At 43.4% G+C, this 25,276-nt stretch overlaps 1 protein-coding gene and 1 long non-coding RNA gene across 2 annotated transcripts in view; one reads left to right on the top strand and one right to left on the bottom strand.

Moving 5' to 3' along the window:
• Positions 1-419: 419 nt before the first annotated feature.
• LOC132377522 (uncharacterized) lies at positions 420-7,271 on the bottom strand. Its single transcript, XR_009506670.1, has 3 exons — positions 7,180-7,271; positions 6,723-6,846; positions 420-628 (listed from the first exon to the last, which is right to left on the bottom strand). It is a non-coding gene; the product is annotated as an uncharacterized LOC132377522 (long non-coding RNA).
• Positions 7,272-10,643: 3,372 nt separating this feature from the next.
• The window catches only part of LOC132407608 (glutamate receptor ionotropic, NMDA 1-like), an 85,435-nt gene continuing 70,802 nt past the window's right edge, over positions 10,644-25,276 (top strand). Inside the window, exons 1-2 of the mRNA XM_059994369.1 lie at positions 10,644-10,960; positions 24,083-24,259. Of these exons, the coding sequence (XP_059850352.1) occupies positions 10,664-10,960; positions 24,083-24,259 (474 nt within the window). The 5' untranslated portion in view covers positions 10,644-10,663. The remainder of the gene's footprint in view (positions 10,961-24,082; positions 24,260-25,276) is intronic.

Genomic DNA, 25,276 nt, shown 5'->3' with positions numbered 1-25,276 from the left:
GATTAAATTAGCAATTTTACTTTAGAACATACTATTAACCAGTAGCATTTTCTTCTGTGGGGGAGGGGGAGTGGATTATTGGTGCTAACACTGTGGTTGATTGGGGTGGAGGGGAGTTGGTGACAGGGCAACACTAAAGACTGTTGAAAAGGCTTTTTAACCCCTGATGTGTGTGTTCCCCCATTCATGGAGAGCATGGCTGATGTGTGACAACTCAATGCACTTGCCTATCTCCATATATGTCAATATTTACAGTTAATTAAAATCTATTAGTATCAAATTTTATTTTCTCATTTTTTATGGCATAGAAGGAGAACAATTTGGCACTTCTAGCATTTGCTGGCTTGCATTCCAATGCCAATTCCATTAGCCCATTTATTTCCCTGTGACCCATTTTCTCATGCCCATATTCTCCCCAACACATCTGCCAACCACCTATACAAAGAGGCAATATACAGCAGATAATTATTCCTATCATTTACAATTGACAGTCAACTTTGAATTGATGACAATTTGCTGAAAGAAGCAGTCAACCTTTCTTGTCCTCTGATGTGTGGAGTGTTTCTTGGCTTCACTGCAGAACACTCTGATTTTTAAATATCCTCCAACCACTGGAAACAGCTTCTCTCTGCAAAAACAACATATTTCACAACATATAAAACAGTGATAATAAATCTGATCCTGATTCTCTCCATCAGCCCTTATGGTTCTCACAGATATCTAAAAAAAACTTCAAGTAAATCACAATTAACCTTCTAAAATGCAAGTTTTGTAATATCTTCTAATTTAACCTCTGGAGTACAGATATCAGTCTGTTAAACATCTGCTACTCCTTCTCCAAGTTACAATATGTTGTTCCCATTTTATGGATTCCAGAAACACTGCTGGTGTTACAGGTGTGGTCCTGCCAAGCTCTGTGGGTGATGTCCACACTTGGTAAACTTGGAGGTACTAAGTTGAACTTTCTGTTAACCTTTGTGAATATTTTCGCTAGATGCGGTGACATTTTGAGTTGGTTTTATGTGGAATTCTAAGTGTATAAGTGTTTCCATTGTCTTGAGCTTTTCCTTTATAGTAAGTAAGCTGGTTTATTATTTTATGGGTCCAAAGTCGGCACAGACTAGGAGGGCCGAGATGGCCTGTTTCCGTGCTGTGATTATTATATGGTTATATAAGTGGGTGAACAAATGTATCGTAAGCTGGAAATTAACTTCAGATGATATTTACAATTGATGGGAGATGTTTCTGGGGTTAGTGCACAGATCAGAGAGTTGCTAAGTGCTGAGATGTTTGTGTGAAGTGTTGTACAGACAATGGAAATAGCAATAAGGGTGGGAGATAGAGCAGGAAGCTCATGATTGTCCTTGTTAACACAATGAGTGTTCTGCAAAATGATCACCCAAACCATATATGCTTTTCTGAGATTTTCAGGAATTACAGTGTTTTGCAGAGTTTATGACTCACAGTTCTGGTGTTTTATTTTTCTCTCTTCTGACCTCTTTTATTCTCCAAATACTTACACCTCCTCCAGACAGATTGGCGACAATAAATGAAATTTTCCATTGCCACTAGCAACACTGTCTGCATCATTCATTCTCACTGGTCCTTCAGACAACCCCTCTTATCTCTTCTGTCTTTCCCAATCTCTACAACTTAAAACATGCCTCTTTTCTAAAAATTTCTCTGTCTGATGAAGGGTCGCTGACCTGAGAATTTCCCCCTTTCCACAGATGCTGACCAGCCTGCCATCCCCTGCCCCTTGCCATCTCTCAGTGAGAGTGCAGCGCCATGTTATTTACGCTCAAAGAAAAGCTCCTCTCCTTTCTCTCCTGCAATAATTAAAAGAGCGCAGTGTAACACTCAAAGCCAACCATTACCTAAACCTGCAGAGGGCCACTTGTCAGAACTAAACAATCATTATGCTTTTTTTCTGGGTGTTTTGGGCACAATCTGTGAGATGTTCACAAATGAACCAAGTTGCAGATGGCAGCCACACAGGACTGGTCTCTTGGTGTTGAAACTCGTGATTCACTGCAGCCCCGACTTGCACATCACGCTTCAGCGGGGCTGGGATGACGTACGAGGTGGAACAAGTGCCGGAGCTACTTTGATGAATGATTTCCCCCTACCCCACTGCCCCCTTTGCAGTCAGGAGTAGCAGAATGTGAGATGTGGCAGAGATAATCATGAGTAGCCTGGGTGACTGGGTCCTGGTTACAAGCACAAGAGCAGGCTTGGTTGTAGCATAGTCAACGTCAACGCTGGTCCTTTGGGAAGTGTAGATATGGGTGAAAATCTCCACAAACTCTGGATGAGTAAGGTTTTAAGTGATGTTCGTTCTGGCTGCTTGTGGTCTCCCATGGTCAGTGTCTCCACTAGACCTGCTTGAGCGCATAGATGAGCATTTATGTTGAAAAATGCTTGTGAGTGATTGGCCCTTTGAGTAATATGGCTTCAAGGAACCAGCATTAGGAGGAATTGCCTGATCTGGGAGTGGACAAGGGCCATCGAGCTGCTGGATCAATGTGGGTCAACATCAATCTGGAAATTGGTCTTGAACTATTGCTAATTAGGGCAAATCTAGCCTTGGAGGTGCAGTCCTAGAGTTTAAAAAATTCCCTAAGGAAAGGTATAGACTTTCTAAGCAGGTGATCAGAAAATGTTGTTTTTCTCCATGTTAAACCTCTTTTCTCCCCCAGCAGCACAATTGGGTTTTTTTTCTTGGGGTCGTGATAATAAATTTCACGGTCATTCTGCTGTTTGGTTATTGGGCTACAGAGGTAAAATACAAATTAATCTCAAATCCATTAATCTCTCAACCCCTGCCCTGATTAATCAAGAAACTTTCAACTTAAATACATGCAATAACTTGGCCTACACAGCCACCTGTAGCAACAAATTCCACAGATTCACCACTCTCTGGCTATAGAAATTCCTCCTCATCTCCATTCTAAATAGATACCCCTCTATTTTGAGGATGTGCCTTCTGGTCCTAGACTCCCCACCATAGAAAACGTCCTCTCTACATCCACTCTGTCTAGGCCTTTCAACATTCGATAGGTTTCAATGAGTCAATGAGATCTTGTAATAAATTCTCGAATAAAGGCCCAGAAACATCAAATGTTCCTCATATATTAATCTTTCATTCCTGGAATCATTCTCGTGAACCTCCACTGGACCCTCACCAGGGCAGCACATATTTTTTTTGAGATAAGGGGCCCAAAATTGCTCATGATACTCTTAGGTATGGTCTGACCAAAGCCTTAGTATTACATCCTTACTTTTATATTCTAGTCCTCACAAAATGAATGCTGGCATTGCATTTACCTTCTGCACCACCAACTTAACCCACAGATTAACCTTTAGGCGATCTGACATGGGGACTCACAAGACCATTTTCAACTTGGATACTTTGAAGTTTCTCCCCGTTTAGAAAATAGTCTCTGCCTTTACTCCTTCTACCAAAGTGCATGACCATACACTTCCTGACACTGTATTCCTCCTGCCACTTCTTTGCCCATTCTTCCAATTGGACCAAGTCCATCTACAGCCTCCCTGCTTTCTCAACATTACCTCCACCTATTTTTGTATCATCCACAAACCTGGCCACAAAGCCATCAATTTCTTCATCCTTTGATATATAATGTAAAAGGAATAAGTCCCAACACTGACCCCTGTAGAACACCACTGGTCACCAGCAGCCACACAGAAAAAGCTCCCTTTATTCCCACTCTTTGCCTCCTGCCAATTGGCCAATGTTCTATCCAAATTAGTATCTGTCCTGTAATACCAAGAGCCTTTATCTTATTAATCAGCTTCATGTGAGGCACCTTGTCAAAGGCCTTCTGAAAATCCAAGTACACAACATCCACCAATTCTCTTTTGTTTATCCTGCTTGTTATTTCCTCAAAGAATTTTAACAGATTTGTCAGATAAGATTTTTCCTTAAGGGAATTACACTAATTGTCCTATTTTATCATGTGCCTCCAAGAACCCTGAAACCTCATGCTTAATAATTAACTCGAACATCTTCCCAACCACTGAAGCCAGACTACCTGGCCCATAATTTCCTTTCTCCTGCCTAACTCTCTTCTTGAAGAGTAGAATGATATCTGCAATTTTCCAGTCTGGAGCCATTCCAGAATCTATTGATTCTTGAAAGATCACTACTAATGCCTCCACAATCTTCTAATCTAACTCTTTCAGAACCCTAGGGTGTATTCCATCTGGTCTAACTGATTTATCCACCTTCATATATTTTAATTTCCCAAGCACCTTCTCCCTAGTAAAAGCAACTACACTCACTTCTGCTCTCTGACACTCTTGAACTTCCAGAATCCTGCTAGTGTCTTCCATAGTGAAGACTAATGCAAAATACTCAGTTCATTCGCCATTTCCTTGTCCCCCATTATTACCTCCCCAGCATCATTTTCCAGGAGTCCGATATCTACTCTCACCTCTCTTTTATTCTATATATCTGAAAAAACTTCTAGTATCCTCTTTGATATTGTTGACTAGCTTACTTGCATATTTCACCTTTTCCCCCCTTATGGCATTTTTAGTTGCCTTCTGTTGGTTTTTAAGTTTCTCAGTCTTCTAAATTCCCACTACTTTTGCTCTATTTTATGTCCTCTCTTTTGCTTGTATGTTCTCTTTGACTTCCTCTGTCAGCCACGGTTGTGTCATCCTGCCTTTAGAAGATTTCTTCTTCTTTGGTAGGTATCGACCCCATTCCTTCCAAATTGCTGCCAGAAACTCCAGTCATTGCTGCTCTGCCATCAACTCTGCTACTGTCCCTTTCCAATTAACCTTGGCGAGCTCCTCTCTTCTGCCTCTATAATTCCCTTTACTCCAATGTGATATGATACATCTGACTTTATCTTCTCCCTCTCAAATTGCAGGGTGAATTCTATCATATTATGACCACTGACTCTTAAGGGTTCCTTTACCTTAAACTTTCTATCAAGTCCGGTTCATTGCACATCACCCAGTCCAGAGTAGCTGATCCCCTAGTGGCCTCAACCACAAGCTGTTCTAAAAAACCATCTTGTAGGCATTCTACAAATTCCCTCCTGGGATCCAGCACTGACCTGACTTTCCCAATCTACCTGCATATTGAAATCCCCCATGACTATTGTACCATTACCTTTTTGACATACTGTTTCTATCTCCCATTGTAATTTATAGCTGACATGATGGCTACTCTGTGGAGGCCTGAATATAACTGCTATCAGGGACTTTTTACCCTTGCAGTGTCTTAACTCTATCCACGAGGATTCTACATCTTTCGATCCTATGTCATCTCTTTCTAAGGATTTGATTTCATCTTTTATCATCTTTTACCAAACTCTCTGCATATCTGTCTGCCCTTTTGATATATTGTGTATCCTTGGACATTAAGCTCCCAACTATAATCTCCTTTCTGTAACAACTCAGTGATGCCCACAACTGTCAATCACTAACTGTGCTACAAGTTCATCTACCTTATTCCATATACTGGGTGCTTTCAAATATAGCACCTTTGGTCCTGTGTTCACCTTTTTTGATTTTGTCCCCCTTTTAAACTGCAATTCAGCCCACTTACTGCAATCTTGCCATATAACCATATAACAATTACAGCATGGAAACAGGCCATCTCGGCCCTTCTAATCTATGCCGATATCATCTGCCTGTCCTTCCTGACAGTCTCTATACACTGCCCTTCTTGACAGCCTCAGCTTGTAACCCAACAGCCCAGTCTTCAGCCCTCTCACTAGTTCTTATCCCGCTGCTCAGTTAGATTAAATCCTTCCTAACAGCTCTAACAAACTAGCCCAGAAGGATATTGGTACCCTTTGGGTTCAGGTGTAACCAGTCCCTCTTGTACAGGTCATACCTTCCCCAGAAGATAGCCTAATGATCCAGAAGTCTAAACCCCTGCCCCCTGCACCAGATCCTCAGCCACACATTTATCTGCCAAATGTTCCTATTCTTACCCTTACTGGCATCTGGCACAGGTAGCAATCCAGAAGTGAGCGTAGTTAATTCTACTAGGGAGAAGGTGCTTGGGAAATTTAAAGGTCTGAAGTTATTAATTAGACCAGATGGAGTACACCCTAGGGTTCTGAAAGAGTTAGCGAGAAGATTGTGGAGGCATTAGTAGTGATCTTTCAAGAATCAAGAGATTGCTGGAGGTCCTGCTTTTCTGGTTTCTACTTAGCTCCTTAAATTCTCTCTTCAGATCCTCCTCACCTGTCCTGCCTATGTCATTAGTGCAAATATGTACCAAAACGTCTGGCTGGTCACCCTCCCCTTGGAGAATATCGTGGACCCAATCCTAGACATCCATGACCCTGGCACCCGGGAAGCAACATACCATCACATCCACAGAGTCTTGTGTCTGCTCCTCTACCCATGGAATCCCCAGTCACCTCTGTGGTGCTGTTCTCCCCGCTGCCCTTCTGAGCCACAGTGCCAGAGACCCAGTCACTACAGCTCCCTCCCGGTAGGTCGTCCCACTCAAAAATATCTAAAACAGTAAATTTATTGAGGGGAACAGCCACAGGGGTGCTCTGTACTGCCTGCCCATTTCCATTCCCTCTCTTGACAGTCACTCATTCACCTGCTTCCTGCAATCTAGGGCTGACTACCTCCTATCAACCACTTCCTCGCTTCCCCGTATGAGCCGAAGGTCATTGAGCTGCTGCTCCGGTTCCTTGAGGTGTTCTCTTATACGTTCTCACCAAGGAGATGATCTTGTTGTCGTCCCTGACATCTTCAACCTTGGGTACAAGTAACACTGTGCTGCACTCTCGCCGAGAGATGCCGAGGGGGAAAACAGGGAATCTGCTGCAAGTTGGGCAGCATCTGTGGGGAGAGAAAGCGTTTCAGGTCAATGATCCTTCATCACAACCGGAAAATGTTAGGAAAGAGGCTCAGTTTAAGTTGTAGAACAAAGGGATCAGAACGACTTTCTGGAGACTGGAGAGAATGAATATTATAGATAACTATGGAGATGGCAGCAGGAAGTTCTGTTAGTTGTAGTCAGTCTGCCTAGGGTAAGTGTGAGATAGATGAGTAGTGGGAAAATGAACGAGGTTGGGGGAGAGAGAGAGATAAATGCCGGTTCTGTGAGTCATAAACACTGCATTTGATGGAAATCTTCAGAATGTGGTCTGCTTGACATTGAGAAAAGCGTACCTGGTTTGCATGGCCATTTTGCAGAATACTCATTGGGCTCACAGAGACAGGCAGTCGTGAACTTCCAATTAGCCTCCCCATCCTAATCTTTCTCTGTTCTCCCTGTTAGACTGAATCCTAACATACAGTAAACTCAAGTATCAACTAGATGCAATTAGTGAACCTGAGGTCACAACATTGAATGGAACCGGTTCAGACAACCAGATTTTCCAGTTTATATCAAAACTATCAGACACTGGATATTTCCTGCTTTCTCTTTATATTTGTAACTTCCTGCAGCTGTTGTGTCCTCTGTCACCCTGTTCAGCACAGGTTTCTCTCTCTGTCCTTCCTTTCCCACACACTTCCAAGTGCTGGATGGTGGAACTGAGCTAAAATGGAAGCAGGGAACATTGGAAGTGCCCCTTGTCATCCAGGCTGCATCTGACAGTGCCTCTGTCCTAACTCTGACTGAACAGCTGCTGACTTGCACTGCCAAGTGTCAGTTCATTTCCTGAAAGTGCTGGCCAAGTGTCCTTCAGAGACGTAAGGTCAGACACGAGAAATTGTAACAGCATGTCCCAGGAACAATGGTGAGAACAGCTAGACTGCTTTCTGTGATGGGAGCTTGATAGTGTTTGTCCTCCAAAGTTCAAAAGTCCAAAGTAATATTTTTTATCAGTGTATGCATACGTTACTGTATACTCTGTATACTACCTTAAAAATAAATTAGGAAAAAAGAAATACGATAGAATTTTACATAAAAGTTATAAGCTAACAAACAACCAATGTCTGAAAGAAGACAGGCTATACAAATCAAAATAATAATGAGAACATGAGTTGTAAAGAATCCTTGAAAGTGAGTCTGTAGGTCATGCAATCTGCTCAGAACACTGGTGGATAAAGTTCTTCATGCTGGTTCAGAGCCCAATGATTGTGGAGTACAAACTGTTCCTGAATCTGGTAGTTTTGGACCAAAGGCTTCGGTACCTCCTGCCCCATTGTACAGTATTAGCAAGAAGAGGCATGACCTGGATGGTGGGGATCTTTGACGATGGATGCTGCTTTCTTATAGCAGTGCTCCGTGTAGATGCACTCAGTGGTGGGGAGTGCTTTGTCTGAGATGGGCTGGATGGTATCCACCACTCTTTGTAGGTTTTTCCATGCCTGGGCATTGTTATTTCCATACCAAGCCATGATGCAACCAGTTAGGATACTCCCGGGATTTTCTTGGGAGAGCAGATCCAAGAGATAGGGTTTACTGTACATGATGAGAGGTGATCCTTAATTTCACTGCAGTTGTGTCTCCAGTGCAGTGGATGGGAGAAGTACCAGTTCTTGCATTAATCTTTCTCCGTATAGTGGATGAAGACAAGGCTAGTTCACAGAGGAGGGGCTGATCCCCAAATGTTTGTCACAGACATTTTGGGAAGTCTCTCTCCTTTCTTTCCAACTTTGCGCTTCCCGTTGTACGGTGCTCCCAGCCAACAGCAGTAACAACCAAATGCACTTTGATCAAGCACAACCTTAAGCAAATAATATTACAGCCAGTTTTACTGCACTTTTGTAAACCTCTGAAATCTGACCCATCAGGGTATTTGATAACTTAGATGTGCAGTTGATGGAACCAAGATCACCCTATTCTAACTAATGCACAGCACCACTGACTTGAAGACAAGCAAAGACTGCTCCAGCTCGTTGAAAGCTCTTTCCTCCCATCACATCTACTATCTTAATTTCCTTAATAATGTTAACCCTTGCCCTGCCATCCCTCTATTTCTCTCTCTATGTCCAACCTATCTGATGAATTATATCTCCTCCAGTCTAATTCCTCCGTCACATAGAGTTGTAGAGTCATACAACAGAAAACAGGTCCTTCGGCAACAGCTGGCCAATGATGCCCATCTAAACTAGTCCAATTTGTCCTTGTCTTTTAAACGTTATTAATGTACCTGCTTTGGAAGCTCATTCCAAATACTGTATGGACCAGCCTCTGAGAGGAAAAATATTTTTGTTGCTCAGGCTCCTATTAAATCCCTTCCCTCTCATCTTAAACCTACGCCTTCTAGTTCTTGACACCCCAACCCCGGTGAAAGATACAGTGCATTCAATCTGTCTAATCCCCTCATAATTTTTTACAGCTCATTCTCTTATACACAAACGTGGAGTCCAAGACTGTTCAATCTCTCTCGACACTTAGTCCCTAAAGTCCTATGTAGGTGGCCAGGTGGAGAAACAGTTGGGAGGCACAATGGAGCTGTGCACTGGTGGAGCCAGGAGACCCAGTTTCAATTCTGGCCTTAAGGTACTGATGATGTGATGCTTGTATCATCCCTCTGATGGAGTGGGGTTCCTTCAGGCTCTCTGGTTTCCTTCCACATTCCTAAGACCTGCAAGCTGATGGGTTAGATCTCCACTGTAAGCTGCCATAATGTGTAGATGAGTGGTAGAATCATAAAACCACTACACCATAAGACACAGGAGCAGAATTAGGCCATTCCCCAATCAAGTCTGCTCCACTATTCGATCATGACTGACTTATTTTCCCTCTCAGTTCCAGTTTCCTGCCTTAACCTTTCCCCATACCCTTCTGATGCCCTTGCTAATGAAGAACCTATCTACCTCCACTTTAAATATACCCAATGACTTGGCTTCCACAGCTAAATGTGGCAATGAATTCTGCAGATTTACCAGCCTCTGGCTAAACAAGTTCCTCTTCATCTTTGTTCTCCTCATGTATATTTTTTATTTCCAGGATCATTCTCCTTAACCTCCTGTGGGAAGCTGGTTGGAATATTGTTTTTAAATGGATTAATATAGGCTTAGTGTAAATCGGTGATTCATTTTGGACTGGTTGGGACAAAAGGCCTGGTTCTGTACGGTGTGGCTCTATGATTCTCTATGCTTCTGCAATCAGTGCTTTCAGGTCAATTTTTTTTTTATTTGAATTGGGAAAGTTTAGAGACAGGGACAGAGAAAGTGGGGAAGGAAGAATCGGACAGGAGAGAAAGCCTGTGATGGGGAAGGGGAAAAGAAGAAGAGAGAAGAGGCAGCAGTGTGTAAGAGGAGGGCAAAGTCAACTGGGAAGGAGCAAGAGATGGGCGTGGAGGTTTGGATGTTGAAATTGTTGGTTAGTACTGACTCTGGGATCTGGGAGGGAGGGAGAGAGAGAGAGGGAAGGAGAGGCAGAGAGAGAATGAGAGAGAATGTTAATGTTGGCAATTCTTTGTGTTTATGTAAGGAACCTACTTTACGTGCTATGGGTAAAATGAAATTAATCCCTCAATTTCAGTGACTCTCATTTCAATTCAGTTATATGAACAAAAAGTACATACCTAGTTTTTTTTTCAAGTAGGGGAGATGTAGTGGTAGTTATTCCTATGCCATTCAGCTAGCCATTCTTACAAATCCTTCACATCCTGTACAAGTAGGGGATCGGTCAGTAAAGCTCAGTTGAATATCCTGCATGCTGGCATCCTGGTGTGCTCTGCGCCCTCCCTCAATAATGGACATAACGGTATGTACTTTCAGACTTTTGTATGTCCTGCCCAATGGAGGGGAGAGAAGAGAGAGGTCTTTGTCCTCCAGGCTATTAAGGCCCAGAGGAGGGGAGGAGGTTGAGTCAAGTCCTGTGTGGTTCTTATCCCTTTGTACATTTTTATTCCAGGTGTATGCAATATTGGTGAGTCATCCACCTGGTCCTAGTGACCACCTCACGCCAACACCAGTATCCTACACTGCTGGCTTCTATCGAATCCCAGTGATTGGCTTGACGACACGTATGTCAATATATTCTGACAAGGTAAGGAGTACCCAGACAAATGGGGCAGCTCACCACATCTGTCCTTGGGCAGAGACATTATTTATGTCAATTTTACCTCATTGATAAAATGTGTAGTCTCTTTCATACCACAGATAGGTTTTACAAATCATTTCACCATGTTTAAAACTGGTATTTACACATCAAATATGGAGTTGCCAAGTTGAATTCTAATCTGTGACTCAGTCCTGGAGCTCTACTGCATTATCCTAACACCTCTCCTGAAATTTGCTTCTACAAACCTTTGGTAAGATTAAATATCCAAGGCCATCATATCAATCCCAAACCTTATCACCAGGATTCAGCCTACTTCACGATTAACAGTCTAACTAACAACATCCAAAGTCCTACCCTGGAGAAAAGACGTGACTATCAACCTTACTTATGCCTCTCATGATTTGAAAAACCTCAAAGATAACCCCTCAGCCCCCTGTGCACTAGGTTAAACAGCTCCAGCCTAACCAGTCTCTCTTTGTAACTCAAGACATCCAATCCTGTAACAGGGTAATAGGGCAGGTTGAGCAAGTGGTTACAAAAGCACTTGGGCTGCTGGTTTCTATAAATAGAGGCATGGACCTTTTTATAATTATAGGTATAGATACCACTTATTTATGACTGTGAAGCTAAGAACAGCTCCAGTGTCATATTTAAGTTTGCTAACGACACCACGATCATTGGCCGAATCAAAGGTGGAGACAAATCAGCCTACAGGAGGGAGATTGGAAATCTGGCTGAGTGGTGCCACAACAGCAACTTTTCATTCAATGTCAGAAAGACCAAGGAGATGATTATTGACCTCAGGAGAGGGCCAGAAACTTCTAATTTTTCAGTGTTATTATTTCAGAGGGCCCAGCACCTAAATGCCATTACAAAAGAAAGCACAGCAGTGCCTCTACTTTCTTAGAAGCTTGTGAAGATTTAACATGTCATCTGAAACTCTGTCAAACTTCTATAGACGTGTGGTGGAGAGTATATTGACTGGTTGCATTACATCTTGATATGGAAACATCAAAGCCCTTGAACAGAAAAGCCTATAAAAATGTAATTGAAGCAGCCCTGTCCATCATAGGCAAAGCCATTCCCACCACAGAGCACAACTACACGGATCGTCGTCACAGGAAAGCAGTATCAATTATCAGGGACCCCCACCATCCAGGCCATGCTCTGTTCTTGCTAATGCCATCAGGAAGAAGGTACAGGGTCCTCAGGACTCACACCACCAGGTTCAGGAACAGTTATTACCACTCAACCATCAGACTCTTGAAACAGAGGGGATAACTTCACTCAACTTCATTTGCCCCATCACTGAACTGTTCCCATAACCTATGGACACTTTCAAGGACTTTCCGTCTTATGCTCTTGATATTCACTGCTTGCTTCTTTGCTTATCTATCTATCTATCTATCTATCTATCTATTTATTTATTTATTATTTTAACATTTCTTTTTGCATTTACACACTTTGTGGGTTTTTTTTGCACATTGGTCATTGCCCGTTCTGTTAGGTGTGATCCTTCACTGATTCTATTGAGCTTATTTGAGTTACTGTGAATGCCTGCAAGAAAATGGATCTCAAAGTTGTATATGGTGACATATATGTACTTCGATAATAAATTTACTTTGAACTTGGAGTGTTGTTCAGTTCTGCATCTCAGCACATCCATGGTCTAAACATGAAACAAGATGAACAGTTCCAAAAGTGAATGTACTTTGTTCATAAATTTATTTTGAACTTTGAACTTTAGAGGAAGTCAGGATGAGCCTTTATAAACACTGGTTCAGCCATAACTGGAATATCATGTCTAGCTCTGGCCTTCACACTTCAGGAGAGATAAGATCTAGAAAAACAATGCAGAAGCGATTTACTGAAATGACTCTGTGGAGGAGGGATTTTAAGTCTGTGGATGTACAGGGGCTGGGACTGTTCTCAGTGACAAAGGGTGAGGAACCAGGGATATGGAAGCAAAACAATTTGCAAAAGAATCCAAAGAGACCTGAGAAAATCAATTTATGAAGTTATTGGTAATGGTTTGAGATGCACTGCTGGAATAATAGTCAAGGCAAATTCAAATCTAGTAATAAAATGGGAGTATCAGCTGGGAAAGAATTTGCTGGCCTCTTGGGAGAGGGACTGAGACCAGCTGAACTAATTCTCAATGGAGCCAGCATAAAACTGATGGGCTATGTAACTTTCATCTGCACTGTCCTGTGATTCTCTGCTTTTGAGAAGTTACAAGGTAGTCAACCAACCACGCACAGATTTTCCAAAATGAAGGAGGCCAGATTGTGGTCAGTGAATACATTGAACTAGAAGAAGTGCAGGGCAATTGCTGTGTCCCTTGGGGCAAGTGTTTTGCAGATTAGATGGAAAGGAAGAAGGCAAATGCATTAACTGTCCGTTCACGTTTCTTCCCTTTACATAGCTGCGGACTCAAGCTTACTTCCATGCAAAGCAGCGTGCTTCCAAATTCCTGCTGTTTTGCAACTTCACTATCCCCAGGCATTTGCAGCTTTGCACTTTCTCCCCTTTTGTCCGTTCCTCTTCTGCATTCTTTCACTTCTCTCCTTCCCTTTTCTCTCCATCCTAAATCTGTGCATCCCTCATTGGATGTCAGGGCATTGGAAATGCCAGATCTGCCCAGTAATTCCAATCATTTTTAAGTCTTTATCTGAGATATCTGTCTCTTTGTAAATAAAGGCCGTATAGCTGGATCAGATTCCATCCAACAAGTCACTCCAGGCTATCTGTGATTCAGCATGTCAATTATTCAGATCGTGTTCCAGTAGTATCTAGTTTTCAAGGTACTAATTTACTAATGACACAAAAGTTGATGGGAGGGCCTGCTGTGATAAAAGTATTTGGATTCTACAACAGCACAGGTAGAATGAGTGAGCAAAATCTTAATAAATCCAGTTTAATGTAGGAAAGTGTGAGGAAAAATTAAAAGGTGGACTACTATCTAAAAGGAGAAGGATTCCAAATGACTGAAGTACAGAGGAATGTACAAAGTTCAAAGTAAATTTTTTTATCAGAATACAAACATGTCACCACATACAATGCTGAGATTCTCTTCTGTGGGTATACTTAGCAAATCTATAGAACAGTAACTGTAAGCTGTAAACATCAGGAACTGTAAACTGTAATCAAACTGTGCAAATGCGGATATAAGTAGCAATAAATGACGAGTGTGAAATGGCAATATAACAGAATTCTTAAATAAGTGTAGTTATCCCTTTTTGATCAAGAGGTTGAATGGTAGTAACTGTTCTTGAACCTGGTGGTGCAAGTCCTGAGGCACCTGTACCTTCTACCTGATGGCAGCAGTGAGAAAAGAGCATGGCCTGGGTGGTGAGGATCTTTGATGATGGATCATTCTTTTCCGTGGCAACATTTCATGTAGATGTGCTCAATGGTTGGGAGGGTTTTACCCATGATGTACTGGGCTGAATCCACTACCTTTTGTAGGATTTTCTTCTCAAATGCATTGGTGTTCCCATACCAGGCCATGATGCAGCCAATCAGCACACTTTCCACCACACATCTATAGAAGATTGTAGAAGTTTTTGATGTTATGCCGAACTGAGGAAGTAGATGCACTGTCGTGCATTCTTCACAATTATATATAAAAGATGAGTCCAGGACAGGTCATCTGAGATTGTGACACCCAGGAATTTAAAGATACTGACCCTCTCCACCTCTGATCCTCCAGTAATTACTAACTCATGGACCCCTGGTTTCCCTCTCCTGAAGTCTACTATCAGTTCCTTGGTCTTATTGACATTGAGTGACAGGTTGCTGTTATTACACCACTCAGCCATGTTTTCAATTTCCCTCCTGTAGGCTGATTCATCACTCCCTTTGATACAGCCCACACAGTGGTGTCATCAGCAAACTCGTATATGGTGTTGGAGCTGTACTTAGCCACACAGTCATAGGTGGAAAGCGAGTGGAGCAAGGGGTTAAGTACACGACCCAGCGGTACCCCTGTGCTGATTGAGATTGTGGAGGAGATGTTTTGACAGTCTGAGCTGACTGGAGCCTACAAGTGAGGAAATCCAGGATCCAATTGCACAAGGAGGTAATAGGGCCCAGGTCTTGGAGTTTATTGCTTAGTTTTGAGGGAATGATGATGTTAAATACCCAGCTGTTATTGATAAAGAGCATCCTGATGTATGCAACTTTGCAGTTCAGATGTTCCAGTGTTGTGTGAAGAGCCGATGAGACAGCATATTGCTTCTGTCGGCAAACTGGAAAGGATCCAAGTTGCCATTTAGACATGAGCTGATATGCTTCAACACCAGCCTCTCTAAACACTTCATCACTGTGGATGTGTCATTGGCCGATAATCACTTAGGCAGGTTACCACTGGTACGATTGAAGCACTGCCGGAGCGAGACGTTGAAGATATCCATGAACACACCAGCCAGTTGGTCAGCACAGGTCTTAAATACTCAGCCAGGTACTCTGTCCAGATTGGATGCTTTACCTGGATTCACTCTCTTGAAGGCAGCCCACAAGTCATCTTCAGATACTGAGACCAAAGGATCATCGGGAGACCTGGGGGTGAGCAATGGTTACTCCTTGTTCTGGTGATCAAAGTGAGCATAGGAGGCATTGAGCTCATCTGGAATCGAAGCCCTGCTGTGCCCGATGTCACAAGATTTAACTTTGCATGAGGTTATGGCACTCAAACCCGGCCACAGCTGTCGAGCATCCCTCATTGATCCCAGCTAGTCCAGGATCTCCAGTTCGCCTGAGTGATAGCTTTCTGGAGATCATGGCTGCACCTCTTGTAGCATTCTTGATCTCCATACTTGAATGCCTCTGATTTGGCTCTCAGCAGATTCTGCGTTTCATTGTTCATCTGGGGTTCCAGATTGGGGAAAACCCTGAATGATTTTGTGGGGATGCACTCATCCACAGCTGTTTTAATAAAGTCTGTAATGACTCTGATGTGGCCAATTAGGTCTTCAGGTGAGTTCTTGAACAGGGCCCAGTCCACTGACTCAAGGCAATCCTGTAGCTGTTCCTCAGCCTCCTGTAACCACCTCTTGGTTGTCTTGATCTCTGGAGCCTTGGTCTTTAGGCTCTGTCTGTAAGAAGGTAGTAAGAGTACAGCCAAATGATCTGACTTGCAAAATACAGTCTTGGAAAGGAATTATAGGCATTCCTTGTGGTAGTGTAACAGTGGTCTAGTGTGTCGGGACCTCTGGTGCAACATTTATGTGCTGGTGATAATTGGACATGGTTTTCATCAAACGGCCCTGGTTAAAGTTACTGACAGTAAGTTGAAAAGTGTCGTGACAGACTGTTTCTTGTTTACAGACAGTGTCATGCAGTTTCGTGAGTGCTTGCTTATAATCAGCCACAGGTGATATGTAAACTGTGGTCAGGATCACGGATGAGAACGCCCGAGGCAAATAGAATAGTCTACATTTCATAGTTAGATGTTCTCAGCCAGGGGAACAAAAAGGTAACACCGCCCCAACGTCTGTGCGCCAACGAGAATTGAATAAAGCATACTCCACCACCCTTTTTCTTACCAGAGTTCGAGGTTCCATCCATTCTGAAAATCGTCAAACCTTCTGGGTGTTCTCGTGCATGAAACACAAAGAACAGGTGCAGCAAATAATGAAGGAAGCAAATGGCTTTTATTGTTAGGGGGTTTGGAGAATAAAAATAGGGAAGTGTTATCGTGCAAGGTGCTGGAATAACTGCACAGTTTTGATCCCCTTATTTAATTCCTATATTTTATTTTTGAGATACATTTAGTGTTGCTCACTATCAGGCCCTACTGGCCATACAAGCCCATGCTGCTTTGTTACATCAATGTGAATGATTAGGCTACTAACCTGTACATCGTTGGAATGTGGGAGGAAATCCCAGGCGGGATCCCAGGGGAAAAGCAGCAGGAATTGAATCGGATCTCTGGTGCTATGCTACTGTGCCACCCTCCCTTTGGCACCGGAGGAGGTCTTGAACAAGATAACACAGAAATAAGATGAGGGGCCAGTCTTTAAAAACTAATATACAGAGAGATTTCTTCTTGCGGATGGTAGAATTTTCAATCCTGGAGGGTTCTGGAGGCTAGCTTGTTGGAGTAGGTAGGAAAATTTATGAAGGATCACGGAACAGAGGGCTGTGTGGAACTGGCACCGTGGTAGAGATGAGGCCTGAGGGCTGTGTGGAACTGCCACTGAGGTGGAGATGAGGCCTGGGGCAAAGCAGAGACGATTATGGCTGCCCCTACACCTCTTTTGCTATGCTTATTCTTCGCCTGGGGGTGTTCCTCAGTTGTGTATATTATAGAGTGATATAGCGCACTGTATGTCACAGATTCATAGTGTGATATAACACTATAGAGTGATATAGCAGAGAAACAACACTTAACCCCATGATATATATGCCTCCAGCAAGTATCCACCTGTACTAATCCCACCAGCACAAGACCTCTGGGCCTTTGTGATTTAGATCATGTGAGAGTCCCTGTATTCATCAACTGGACAGTGCACTCCAGATAGCAACCACCCACGAGATGAAGAAATTCTTCTTCAGATCTCCTCTAAACCTATGTCCTCTAGTGTTAGATACTTCTGCTACAAGGGGAGAACCTCTTAACATTTGCCCTACTTATAAGACCATGAGATATAGGAGCAAGTTTGAGCAATTTGGCCATCAAGTCTGCTCCGCCATTTCATCCCTCTCAGCCCCAATCTCCTGCCTTAGATATACCCAATGACTTGGCTTCCACAGCAGACTGTGGCAACGAATTCCGCAGAACCATCACCCTCTGGCTAAAGAAATTTCTCCTCACCTCCGTTCAAAAAGGACACCCCTCTATTCTGAGGCTGTGTCCTCTGGTCTTTGACTCCCCCACCAGAGGAAGCATCCTCTCCACATCCACTCTATTGAGGCCTGTCAACATTCACTAGATTTCTATCAGGTTACCCCTCATTCTTCTGAATTCCAGCGAGTAGAGGCCCAGAGCCATCAAACACTCCTCATATGACAAGGTGACAAGCCTTTCAATTTTCATTTTCGTGAACCCCCTTTGAACCCTCTCCAATTAAACCCCTCATAATTTTGGATATCACTGTCAAGTCAACCGTCAGATTCCTCCACTCAAGGGAGTATAAACCCAGCCTATCACAGGCAATATCCTGGTGAATCTGCCCTCTAGAGGATGTCAGCAGGAGCAGCATCTGTGGGAGGAAAGGAACTGTCTGCATTTCAGGATATAAAACATTTACAGTTCCAACCCCTTCACCCCCCCCCCTCCCACCTTACAGGTGCTGCTCTACCCACTGGGTTCCTCCAGTAGATTGCCAATTGCTCCACAGTCCAGCACCTATACACCTTGTGTCTCTTGCGTCCCCCATCCTGGTGAATCTCCTCTGCACCCTCCCCATTGTGCGAAGACCAGAAGTGCACACAGTACTCCAGATGTGTCCTAGCCAGTGTCTTGTAAATCATTTACACATTATGAGCCGGCATACTATCTGAAGATCTGCCAAGCTACACGTGGGGTGGGGAGGCTCGCCTTGTGTACAATGGGCCTGAACTGCAGATCTCCAAGTGAAATGTTAGAAGTGTGTGTAGGAAGAGGTCCTCCAGCTACTGATTGTGTTCCATGGCAAATGTCACCTCAGACCACAAAACTGGCAGGTTATATTATAATTAGTACTGAACGTGACTTGTAAACTGCCTTAAGTGGGCGTATGAAATACTTCTTTACTGCAGAGATTCTAAGCCTTAATTTACTTCCTGCTGAATTAATTTTGGCAACTATGCAGCCATTAGCTGCCATTCAGCAGAACTGGCTCTACCAGTTCATCCAGCAGCTCTGATGAGAATGCAGTTCACTGCTTCAGGTCAGCTCCATCTGCAGTCCAGTGAGCGGTATGAGAGATCTCGCTGCCTCCATAAACGTGAGCAATCTTGCTTCTGTCACAAAATGTCGGAGGAACTCAGCAGGCCAGGCAGCATCTATGGAAAAGAGAAATCAGTCAATGTTCCGGGCCGAGTAAATGTTTACTCCTTTCCATAGATGCTGCCTGGCCTGCTGAATTCCTCCAGCATTTTGATTTCCAGCACCTGCAGATTTTCTCTCGTTGGTGAATCTTGGTGAGGAACCTTCAGCTTCCAAAGAGATTGAGGTTCCTTGCTGCTGCCATTCTGTGTGGGAACTTTGCTGGTCCTGTGTAATGTGAGAACTCTCTCCAACCTCGTCTAGTGCACGTGTTGCTGTTTGGCATGGTTCTTGGCAGCCAGTGGTTTCAGGACATCTTCCACTTCCCCGATAGCTTATTCTTGCTCCTGTCTCCCTTGTTTATTGAGCTGAAGATGAACATCGAGCCATTTGGGGATGACAAGAGCAAGCACCTTTCCAATGGCTAGCTGTGCTTGTTGAGAGTGCTGAAGCTGAGCGGAGTAGATTGTTGAAAATCAATTACGCGATACAGAATGTGGTTGGTTCCCCCGCAAGTAAGCAGTACATCTTTAGCAGCATCTTGGCAACACGTGTCAGGTCAGGGATCACGGTGAACAATACTGCCACCATCTGTAGGAGCCATGTTCGGTCAACGCCATCCTGAAGCAGAACTATCTCTCCCTTCCTCCGAGGCTCTCTCTAATCCTTGAATACCAAAGCAGACCATTGCTGGCATGAAGAAAGTGGCTCACAGTTATGAGGCAGGTTGATAACCCCAGCCCCGGCTCAGGGCTGTCAGAAGCTGAAATCTTCAGAATGCTCATCTTCAAAGTGCAAATTTGCTTCCTGAGACCATGGAAGTCAATAAATTTCTGAGCATTAGGAGTGTCACAGCAATGCAGAAGACAGCTCAGTGTCACAGCTAGTATACCTGCTATCTCACAGTTCCAGGGACCTGGCTTCAGTCCCAACCTCCAGCGCAGTCTACATGGAATTTGCACACTCCCCCCCACAAATGTGCATTTTCCACTGGGTTCTCCGGTTTCCTCTCATATCCCAAAGATCCAAAGATGTGCAGGATGGTGAGTTAATTGTTGCAGCAAATAGGGCCCGAGAGTGTAGGTGAGGGGTAAAAAGGGGTAGTTGATGAGTAGGTAGGAAGGATAACATGAGATTAGTTTATTAGTAAATGTATGTTGTAGATCTCTGTTTAATATCTGATTCTTAGGGTCCTAATTCCAAGACTCAGTTCAGAGTGTAAACATAGAAATACCGAGCAAGCTAAATAAAGAGCTGGACAATTATGCTAAAGGGACTAAGACAAAGGTATAAAAAAGAAGTTAAGAACCCAAAAAGCCAAACTGGACCCTCTGAAAATGTTATCACTTTTGTATATAAGATATTGCTTAGATAGGAATAAACTAGTTAATAGGCTGCATAATTAAAACAATTACATCATGTGGGTAATGTGCTAATACTTAGGCAATGAAAAATGAGCAAAGTGATAAACTATTAGTTTAGATGCTATACTGCTTTCTGCCAGTGACTGTGAAAAATACACGAGTTTATTAAAGAGTACAAATCTTATAAAAAGTATTAAAAAGCAGTATTTTCCAATAATGGTCACTGTGAACTGAATGGGCTGAAAAGGGCATGGGGAGCTGGGATGAGTATGGACATAGATCACACTGTGGGCTGTGGCTTCATTAAGTAATAGCACAGTCAGGATGGGCCAAATGGCCTGTTCCCATTTCTATCAATGTTCTAAAGAAGAATTTAGGCAGCTGGCTGTGTTAACACACTGAAATGGACAGAGTTGTCAAGGGCCGAATGTTTATCAATGTTTCAGAAAGTTCAAACAGAAAAAAACTCAAAATATCTTATAATCTTATGAAGAAATGATAAACAAGAAGAAAAGTAATAGAAGAACTTTTATATTTAAAATATTGAAATGTTGTCAGAAAGCAGGACGTGAATGGGATAGGAACTCCATGCTATGTGATATTCCCACCCCTCCCACGTTAGACTCTCACCGGCGTCGAATGCAGTTGGAATAATCCCAGTGTGGTGCTGGCAGCAACAGCTTTCACATTCCCAGAGATCCAAGGATTGCCACTAGTTACCACAGAATGAGAAATGTGCAGTGCAGAAGGAGGCCCTTTAATGCATTGTGTCGATGTTACTGTAAGTGGATTTAGGTTAATCCCATCTCCCAGCTCCTGTCTACAGCACAAAGAGGTTATCTGGACATCCTTTTCAAATGTGATGAGGGTTTCTGCCTCCCAAGTGTGTCAGGCAGTGAGCTCCAGACACTCACCATTCACTGATGAAAACATATTTTCTCAGTTCTTTTCAATAGACAATAGACAATAGGTGCAGGAGTAGGCCATTCGGCCCTTCTAGCCAGCACCGCCATTCACTGTGATCATGGCTGATCATACACAATCAGTACCCCGTTCCTGCCCTCTCCCCATATCCCTTGATCCCGCTATCTATAAGAGCTCTATCTAACTCTCTTTTGAATGCATCCAGGGACTTGGCCTACACTGCCTTCTTGAGCAGAGCATTTCACATATCCATCACTTTCTGCGTGAAAAAGTTTTCCGCATCTCAGTTCTAAATGGCCTACCCCTTATTCTTAAACTGTGGCCTCTAGTTCTGGACTCACCCATCAGCGGCAACATGCTTCCTGCCTCCAGTGTGTCCAATCCCTTAATAATCTTATATGTCTCAATCAGATCCCCTCTTATCCTTCTAAATTCCAGTGTGTACAAGCCCAGTCACTCCAATCTTTCAACATATGACAGTCCCACCATTCCGGGAATTAACCTTGTGAACCTACGCTGCTCTCCCTCAATAGCAAGAATGTCCTTCCTCAAATTTGGAGACCAGAACTGCACACAATACTCCAGGTGGGGTCTCACCAGGGCCCTGTACAGCTGCAGAAGGACTTCTTTACTCCTATACTCAATTCCTCTTGTTATAAAGGCCAGTATGCCTTTAGCTTTCTTCACTTGCTTTCATTGACTGATGTACAAGAACACCTAGATCTCGTTGTGCTTCCCCTTTTCCTAACTTGACTCCATTTAGATAGTAATCTGCCTTCCTGTTCTTGCCACCAAAGTGGATAACCTCACATTTATCCACATTAAACTGCATCTGCCATACATTTGCCCACTCACCCAACTTGTCCAAGTCACCCTGCATTCTCATAACATCCTCTTGACATTTCACATTGCCACCCAGCTTTGTGTCATAAGCAAATTTGCTAATGTTACTTTTAATCCCTTCATCTAAACCATTAATGTATATTGTAAACAGCTGCGGTCCCAGCACCAAACCTTGCAGTACCCCACTGGTCACAGCCTGCCATTCCGAAAGGGACCCGTTAATCACTATTCTTTGTTTCCTGTCAGCCAGCCAATTTTCAATCCATGCCAGTACTCTGCCCCCAATACCATGTGCCCTAATTTTGCCCACTAATCTCCTATATGGGACTTTATCAAAAGCTTTCTGGAAGTCCAGGTATACTACAACCACTGGCTCTCCCTTGCCCATTTTCATAGTTACATCCTCAAAAAACTCCAGAAGGTTAGTCAAGCATGATTTTCCCTTCATATATCCATGCTGACTCGGAATGATCCTTCTACTGCTATCCAAATGTGTCGTAATTTCATCTTTCAGCATCTTTCCCACCACTGACGTCAGGCTAACCGGTCTATAATTCCCTGTTTTCTCTCTCCCTCCTTTCTTGAAAAGTGGGACAACATTAGCCACCCTCCAGTCAGCATGAAATGTTCCTGAATCTATAGAACATTGGAAAATGATTACCAATGTGTCCACGATTTCTAGAGCCACCTCTTTAAGACCATCAGGTCCCGGGAACTTATCAGCCTTCAGACCCAACAGTCTGTCCAACACCGTTTCTTGCCTAATATAAATTTCCTTCAGTTCATTCTTTACCCTAGTTCCTTTGACCACTATTACATCTGGGAGATTATTTGTGTCTTCCCTAGTGAAGACAGATCCAAAGTACTTGTTCAACTCATCTGCCATTTCTTTGTTCCCCATAATAAATTCACCCGTTTCGGTCTTCAATGGTCCGATTTTGGTCTTAACTTTTTTTTTGCTATTCACATACCTAAAGAAGCTTTTACCATCCTCCTTTATATTCTTGGCTAGTTTACTTTCGTACCTCATTTTTTCTTGGCGTATTGCCTTTTTTGTTATCTTTTGTTGCTCTTTAAAAGCTTCCCAGTCCTCTGGTTTCCTGCTCATCTTTGCTATGTTATACTTCTTCTCTTTTATTTTTATATTGCCCTTTACTTCCCTCATCAGCCACAGCAGCCCTTTACTCCCCTTAGGATCTTTCTTCCTCTTTGGAATGTACCGATCCTGTACCTTCTGCATTATTCCCAGAAATACCTGCCATTGTTATTCCACTGTCATCCCTGCTAGGGTATTGTTCCATTGAACTTTGGCCAGCTTCTCCCTCATAGCTCCATAGTTCCCTTTGTTCAACTGTAATACTGACACATCCGATTTTCCCTTCTCCTTCTCAAATTGTAGTTTAAAATATATCATATTATGGTCACTACCTCCTAATGGTTTCTTTACCTCCAGGTCCCTGATCAAAACCGGTTCATTGCACAACACTAAATCTAGAATTGCCTTCTCATTGGTAGGCTCCAGTACAAGCTGTTCTAAGAATCCATTTTTGGATCCTCTGCCAATGAGCTAACATCCAAGTGTCCCAGTTACTCTTTGCTCCGCTCATGGATCTATCTTCTCTGTTTACTATTTTCATTAAATGCCCTCTCTGTCTTCTTTACTGCAAAGAAATTATCCCCATTCTATGCAGCTTTTATTGAAAACTGGGAGCCATCCCCCAAGGCCAAAGTTACTGGGAATCCAGCTCTCTAAGCCAAAGTTACCGGGAGCCCAGCTCATTAAGTTCAGTTACTGGGAGCCCAGCTCTTTAAGCTCAGTTACTGAGAACCAGCTCTCTAGCCCCTGTGTTACTGTGAATCCAGCTCTCTAAGCCAAAGTTACTGGGAGCCCATCTCTTTAAGCCTAGATTTACTGGGAGCCAGCTCTCTAGCACTGAGTTATGGGCTTGGCCTCTCCAGATACGGGAACCATTCTCTGACCTGTATTTTTCTTTTCCACCGCAGAGTATCCACCTCTCCTTCCTGCGCACTGTGCCCCCCTATTCTCACCAAGCTCAGGTCTGGTTTGAGTTGATGAGGCGCTTTCGGTGGGGTCACATTATTCTGGTGGTCAGCAATGACCACGAGGGCCGAGCTGCACAGAAGAAGCTGGAGACGCTTCTGGAAGAAAAGGAGTCAAAGGTTAGTGTGTCACCTCTCTGTCACCTCCCGAGTGTTTTATGTGTGTAGATATCTGTACGTGAACACATTCTCTCTTCATTATGAACATGGCTAACATATTGCTTGAAGCATCTACGGTGTCTTGAGTGGTACCTGACAAAACTTGTATTTATCATTCCACGTGCTTCACCATAGTCAACATGTGATCAGCAACAGGATGAGAGCCCGTACACTGGAGCTGTGCAAAAAAAAACAACCCGCAGCTCTTTCTGTAGTCAGACTAATTCGCCTGTCAATGAGTGAGAGCAGACTCCAGCACCAGCGCTGAGTAGCTCAGGTGTAGTGCCCAATGTCAACATTACGCTGGGCACTCCACCTTAACACATGGTCCACCCATCCCCATTCCTGGTCCTGCTCTTGGGATGGACATTGGTGAATTTCTCTCCTCCCATTTCCTTCATCCTCTGCCTGGCTCTTTCATGAGGTAAGCAAGGAGGTCCTCCTACCTCTCAAGCTTTCAGTAAGATCATGGCTGACCCATTACCTCAGCTCCATCTCTAACCACCATCCACTGATCCCACCAATCTAACCATCCCAGCAACTGGGCATCCTCATCCTTCCACAAGCCACCATCTTTCCTCCTTTCAGCCATAACTGTCTGTCCTTTACCCCAGGGTGCCCTGAGAACTATATCCCCCAGCTAGGAGAAGCAGTTGCTCAGATTTCTCCTATCAATTCTTCACAGAATTTTATTTTCTCAACAAGTCTGCCTCTCTTTCCCCTGTGAGGAGCACAGAATTCTGTTAATTTTTCTCTGCACAAGAACAAATGTCCCATTCCAGGTACACTCTTCAGTGAGTAGATCTTCCCTCATCTCCAAGGCAAAAACTGATGTGCTCTGAATACCTTCTGAGACAATTACAGATCAAAAAATGCAACACAGCATTTGCCTTTCCAATTATTGTCTGTCTATGCCAGTTAATTACTGTTTTTCACATCAAAAGGCACACAGATTCCAACATAAACCCACGCCTAATC

Source organism: Hypanus sabinus, chromosome 18 (genome assembly GCF_030144855.1).
Source record: "Hypanus sabinus isolate sHypSab1 chromosome 18, sHypSab1.hap1, whole genome shotgun sequence".
Taxonomy (NCBI): Eukaryota; Metazoa; Chordata; class Chondrichthyes; order Myliobatiformes; family Dasyatidae; genus Hypanus; species Hypanus sabinus.
Note: the sequence above shows the minus strand (reverse complement) of the source record. Positions and strands in the feature narration are given on the sequence as shown.